Source organism: Electrophorus electricus, chromosome 6 (genome assembly GCF_013358815.1).
Source record: "Electrophorus electricus isolate fEleEle1 chromosome 6, fEleEle1.pri, whole genome shotgun sequence".
Classification (NCBI taxonomy): Eukaryota; Metazoa; Chordata; class Actinopteri; order Gymnotiformes; family Gymnotidae; genus Electrophorus; species Electrophorus electricus.
Genome location: NC_049540.1, coordinates 9,400,799 through 9,407,553, shown reverse-complemented (window position 1 = coordinate 9,407,553; position 6,755 = coordinate 9,400,799). Strand labels below are relative to the sequence as shown.

At 40.4% G+C, this 6,755-nt stretch overlaps 1 protein-coding gene across 1 annotated transcript; it reads right to left on the bottom strand.

Annotated features, from left to right (window-relative positions):
* Positions 1-2,003: 2,003 nt before the first annotated feature.
* On the bottom strand, positions 2,004-3,940 carry LOC113587001 (transmembrane protein 250). Its single transcript, XM_027025472.2, has 2 exons — positions 3,742-3,940; positions 2,004-3,167 (listed from the first exon to the last, which is right to left on the bottom strand). The coding sequence occupies exon 2, from the start codon at positions 2,974-2,976 to the stop codon at positions 2,557-2,559; it is 420 nt and encodes a 139-aa protein (XP_026881273.1). The 5' UTR covers positions 2,977-3,167; positions 3,742-3,940; the 3' UTR covers positions 2,004-2,556.
* Between the last annotated feature and the right edge of the window lie 2,815 nt (positions 3,941-6,755).

The window sequence follows — 6,755 nt, the reverse complement described above, 5'->3', positions numbered from 1 at the left end:
TGCCTCTTTCGAAGTCCAGGAAGTGATTGCGGCTCACATGGACGGCGACTGAACTGCGCTTAGCCTGACATCATTCTTAAATCGTTTAGGGAGTGTTTTTTAAAGACACAGGCTGGCTGTGTGGCGCGTCCCACGCCAGGCTACGGACTCTCGGATCTCAAGAATAAACTCCGCGCGGTCTGGACCGCTACTCTTTCTGTTCAGCGCCAAAAGTTTCACACCGATCTCATGCATTCTCGGCCCGTCTCAGACTACAGTAGCTTCTGAGTTTATATAGAGAAGAGCAGGAGCTGTTCTAGCTTCGCGTTCAGACTGGGGTCCCAGTTTTAGGCCTTTTCGGCTACTAGCTTCTTAGTCATTCCTTGAAAAACCGCGTGCTTCAAACAACCTGCTTCCTGTTTCAGCCGTTTTTAATTGATGTCATGTACATTTTTGAAACAATGTGATTTAGTGCTTGCCATAAATAGAGTCTAAATTAGAGGTACGTGAGTTCTTTTGTGCTACTCTTAAATCTAGACAAGAGCTGGGTGAAGAGTTACTTTATGAGGGACTTTAGGCAGAAAGTGAAGTCTAAGAGTTGAGCCAAATGACTCACGGAGTAGCATGTTCAATGTTAACACCAGCACACTCAGAACACAACTTCAGACGTTCAGAACGTCAACCCCAACACTCAGATCACAAGTTCAGACGTTCCGACTGTGAACCCCAACACTCAGAACAAAAGTTTGGATGTGAAGCATCAAACTCATTTTCAAATACTATCTTAATAATTTATAATAACTTAGTAGTTTTGACTGCTAAAAGTTGAAGTGAAAATGGGAGGTATGATTAAACAAAATGAGTTTAACACAAGTTCCTGTCAGTTTAGAATATTTAAGTTATTAAAAAGTGGACTGGAGCTGCTTCCCGACAGACTCAGTTCTCTGGAACATTCCTTTATCAAAGGGATAGTGTTTTGTGCCTGCTGTTTAAATCAGCAAATCTGAACACACAGTACTGCATACTTTTGAGGTTACTTTGTAGTTTGTCATATTGGTAGATATGGTATTTCTTCAATGGTGCTTTCATGCGCTCTACATAAAAGTCATACCTGGATTATTTTGTAGTCTAATTTACAAAGGAAAGATTCTTTCTATTTCTGAGCTTGTATTTTGAGTATCATTCAAAATCACATACAGTATTACACTTTGTAAATGTATACTGTATGTGATTTTGTCTTACAAAGTGCAGGTTTTGAAACATCTTTGTTATAAACAGGTTAATGTAGTGATACATTTCCAACACAATAACATAATTATATTTGTTTAGGTTTGTGTGGATTGCAAACTATTTTTGACTGATCTTAACATCTTTATCTTAATATCATGCATTTATCTGAAATAAAACTTTAAGGTCATTAGACCCCGTGTTTCCTTTTCATTGTCTGTAGTCAAAGTTAATTGCCTGGCCTAACAGCGAAGACAAACAAGAATGTACACTGGCTGGAAGTAGCTGAGAGCTAGACTATATTATATGATATAAACCAAATTTATAAATGCAAAAATCACATAAGCAAAAAACCCAGATGGTCATAAACTTCAGATCTGTTAAACTGAAAACACTGCTGTTCTTGAGAGGGCTCTGATCATTTTTTGGATTTCCTATTATGTACATGAAACCATGTCACCACAAACACACAAAAATCTGGCCATTCCCACTACACGAATTACGCTGTCCTCAGGGCACAGACATTTGACCAAAGAGCTATGTCATATTAACACTAACTTATTAGATGCTAAACCTGTTAGATTTGACACGTGCACAAAGCCCCGAAGTCACTCTGGCTTCATTTTCAAAACAAAAGAGGGCGCTCGGTCAAGTAAGCGCTCGAACAATAGCAGACTGTGCAAAGCAAACGCATTTCACTCTCACGTCAAGCTGGAGCCCCAACACGGCACAGCAGAACATGGGGCATCAGACACTTGGTCTACTTGGCATCAAAAGAACAGGCCTGAGTAAAGAGAAAAGAGGCCAAATGGATCGCTCTATATTAGACTGGAATGAAGGGCAGGGTGGGAAATGTTACAAACACCTTACTAAAATCCAGCTTTAATCTAGATCGCATGATGATTCCATGTTACATGGCAGTTTGACACACTGACACAAACCAACAAAAGGACATCATTTTGTTGTGACTGATGACACATGCTCAAGACGACGCATGATACTTTCTCCACTTAAGTTATAAAGCTACCATGCGTTTTTACTAGCCTATTCTTAAAACATAGAGAATGTAGCCTAAATATTAAACACTTACATCTAAAATGTAACATTTAGACTGATCACATTGAATCAGTGCTTGCAAGGTGTGTTCTGACACAACTGAGCTGGGTCTCATCAGCTCTTTTGAGTTGGTCCTGAAATGATTAAATAAGTTCAGCATGGCCCGGTTGTGCCTGGCCTTCACACAGCCGTGTCTATGAACACAGCAAAACAGATGGAACATGGAGAAGAGCCAGACAGATCCCCGAGATCCGTGATGCCCCAAACGTGAAGACTGTCTGTCCCGAGCGATGCTTACATGTCCACAAAGACCATGAAGCACCAACCCAGGCCTCCCACCAGGAACATGGTGACATGCATGCAGTATATGAAGATCTCATTCAGGACGCCAAAGTCCAGCCTCCTGTGGCCCAGCAGCAGCAGAATAACCGACAGCTTGTACTGGAGGCGCAAGAAGACCCGCACGCAGACGTACTGCAGGCACAGCAGTGCAGAGAGCGCCACCCACAGGAGAGAGGTGAACAGGCTGCAGCCGAAGTAGAGGAGGAAGCGGACGAAGCTGTATATCCAGCGGGACTTCAGGTAGAGGTCAAAGTTGTTGTACTTGGTGCGCACCAGCTGAGACGCGCGGGCGGGGCCGCAGGCCGAATGCATGCAGGTGGTGTGGGGGCCATGGAAGGAGCGCACCCGGCGCGGGATGGGGATCACAGGCATGAGTGGGCTAGGCGATCCCCTGGCTTCAGGAAGGCCCACTGGCAGGACTCTTCCAATGCCTCATGGGTTGCTTTAGTCATTACAGTGCAAGAGGAACGTCCTGTAAGCGTGGAGACCCTGTGAGTTGCTGGGGTAAACACCTGCAGGGCTCAGGTCGACTGCATGACTCTGACCGCTGGCGTCTCCTGAATCTACAGACAAAACAAAGGATTTCTAAAAGCAATTCACTTTTACCAGCAATCACATGCAGCATATAGTTACATAAAAGTGTCAGTTCGTGATGTTGATTAAGAACAAAATGGGCTTTAAGAAGGTTTACTGATCTGTGGCTTCGACTGTGTGTCTCGGTTTCAGATTTGTTCTGTATTGATCTCGCTAACTGCACTGTATGTTTTAACATTTTGCTGTTGTAAGTGCTAACTGCGTATCCAGCTAACATAGCTAATTCATCTGGTTTATATGTCTGTCACAACAGCTGGGTTAGCACATCGAAAAAGTTGGGAGCGGATATGTTCAGTACAATGAAAGACTTTCGAAAAAACAAATTAACAAAGCATCAAGCTAGCTAGCTAGCACTAGTGATCAGAAAACACCCGGTTTTATAGGTAGATTACACTGCGCCAAGGTTTTTGTTACCATGCTAATTTGCCTGCACTGTCACATAACGTTAGCCAGTGAACTAGCTATACAGCTTGGTTAGCTAGCCCAGCTAGCACGGTTTAGCATTCAGCCACAGCTCAACCCAACGGAGAAATATACACGTACCTTGTGTAAACGAATATGCGGATTCAGACTAATTTACTCTGTCTCAGACAACTTGATCGTATACAGTAAGACAGTAAGAAGTTTTAAATTTCAGTAACGTTTTCAAACGTAAACGATAAGCACAAAGACAATGATTAGCTAGCCGGATTTTAGCGTTTCAACAAGAGGAACAAAATACGTTTCGTCGTAAAACACGGCAATCACTGGTTGTCATGACAACAGTGCAACGATTTAAAGGTTCAAGAACAAGCGCGAAAAATCAGTGGGTCCCAAACTCAGTTCTGAGGATCACATGTGCTGCATATTTTGCACTTGTTCTAATAAACCTGGCTCTTTTAATAACTATGTAGCAGTTTTAGAGATGTGCTATTACATTTGTGTTAAAGAGGACAATCGAGAAAACAGCAATGCTGTTCTCAGGAATGAGTCACTGGCATGTCTGAAAACATATTCCTAAGGGCTAGAAGACATAGCCATCTTAACAAAACACTTTTGTAGCTCGCAAAAACGTTTAAAATGCAACACACAGGTTTCTTCTGTTTGACTATGGTGAATCTAAAAAAATAATCCACAATATTTTACAGAACCCACATAACAGATTAAGGAAAGATTCCCTACAAGAAGATTCTCTAAAAGGCTCTACATTGGGACTTAATGTCTCCTAATTTCACATGCCTTCACTCTCTCCATTGTTTATTTGTAACCTAGTGAAGGAGCAAAGCCCACAATTGTTCAGCTGATGTTACTACACTGTTATTACAAGAGCATTTATACATATAGTTTGTTTGAACTTCACAATATAATTAAATCTGACTCCAGGAGTTCCTCTCAGGTCAGTCAAGACTGGCAAATGACCATAAATGGCACTTTCTATAAACCTTTTTGATAAACTGCCTGTGCTAAAAGCTGACGCCAATGTGGGTGTCTCTGTGGTAATAACACTGTAAAGACATGATCTTTGTGATTTTTAGCTCTGCATGTTAATATCTTCACAAATCCAAGATGGCACGCCCACAGTGTCTTAACTCTCAGGAACAGTGTGTGGGGGGGAGCATGGGGGGTCCTTGTAAACTTCCTTTCACCTCTGTCTAACTCCTCTAACACGCCGGGCTGCAGTTAGCAGATTTATGGCAAGACTGCGAGATTGCATCCTGCGTGTTTGTCAGCTGCCCAGACAGTGTGGGGAGAGAGCTCACTCCTGCTAGATCCATCATAAACAGGCCTTCTTAAAAAGGCTTCATTATGGTCGTTAATGGGCTGGCTGATCACTTTGCACAGGATTTAAGGATATGTTATGCAAAATCAGAAAAACAAACCTTATTATACTTCATCAAAAATGCATCAAACTGTCATGCAGGTAAATAAATTCTCTCCATTAACTTGCTTGAAGATTGTGATTGCTTTTACTAATTTAATCAAGGGTGTAATAATTTGAGTGCCAGCCAGGACTGATGGCAGTTCTAGTCCCAGAATTTGAGGGAAAATGGAGTATAGTTTACCCTTAACAGCATACTTACTCTGTGCCAGAAAGCTTTTTCACAAGTTTATGGATGATGGCCTCAGTTATTTGAGGAAATGGTTGCACAAAACTGTCTTTATTTAATAGACTATGATATATATATATATATATATATATATATATATATATATATATATATATATATATATATATGAAGAAGATTCTAGGTGAGTAAATGCAGTAACTACAGTGTACTGTAGTAAGAGATGTAGAGATATTCAAAATTGTAGAAAAGTACACAGTCTCCAGAGCTGATGAAGGACCTCTGTCCAAAACATTGTCTCTGTGAAAATCTGTGAACTTTACTACAATTTTGAATCTCTCTCTCTCTCTCTCTCTCTCTCTCTCTCTCTCTCTCTCTCTCTCTCTCTCTCTCTCTCTCTCTCTCTCTCTCTCTCATGTAAAGGCACCAAATATAGGTGTTACTAGATATTACATTATTCATTAGTATATACCAGAGAGTTTTATGTCTGCTGTATTGAATCCTATTAATGTATTTCTGTTGTTAAAATTTCAATTTATCGATGAAATAAAGGTTTTCCAAGATACATTGTTTTCACAAAGTATATTAGAGTAATTCTGTGATTATCTGAACTTTTCAGATATGACCACTAGAGGGAAGCATGTCTCAATTATTATTGTACCATTCTAACCTGCCTTCGTTCCACCATAGCAAGGTTCTTCGGGATGTGTGAAATAGTAAACGTTTGGCCAGATCTCACTAGTACCACTATTCCACCGTTTGCGCATATTATTTACAGCACAGGTTAAAACACAATATGCCATTCTCCAGAATCAAACTGTGGAGTTTGGTGCAAGTTGTGACTCACTTCATAACCAATTTTTGATGTTCAGTCATTCATTGATGAAAATAATTGTCATAGTGGTATTGTATAACACCTGTTTATAAAATCACATTTTATAAAACCACATTTGGAATCAATAGAAGTCATGGTAGCGCAATATATTGTGCATATTAACAACTGGAACTTGTTATATTGTCATTTGAAAGCCTGCTGGCTGTGATAATGCATGATTTGAGCTTTTAAAATCAAATGTGGGGTGAAGAGGCATTTACAAATGTCATGGGTCTCGCAAATGCAATCCTTCAGTGGGCAGAGAGCAAAAGATTAAGGGGAAAGATGTCAAAATCCTCTTACCAACCAAAAATACATTGGTGGCAGATCAATTAATTCATTAACTAAGTAGAGGTCAGAGCCGCTACTTGAGGAGAGACAAATTAAATCAATTATGAGTGGCTAATAAGAACAGAGCTACTTTAATGAAAGAAAGTTTAATTAAGATGGTGCTGGAGGTAAGGCCTCATTTAAGGCCTGCATGAAGACACAACAATAACACACATAGGCAAAAATGGGAGAACACAACCAATGAATAAAAAAAAATATATTCACTTATACACAGAAACTGAGATGTTTTCCCTCTCAGTCTGAGAATCTTACCTGGCCTATATGCCCAGACTTCACAGTGAAAACCA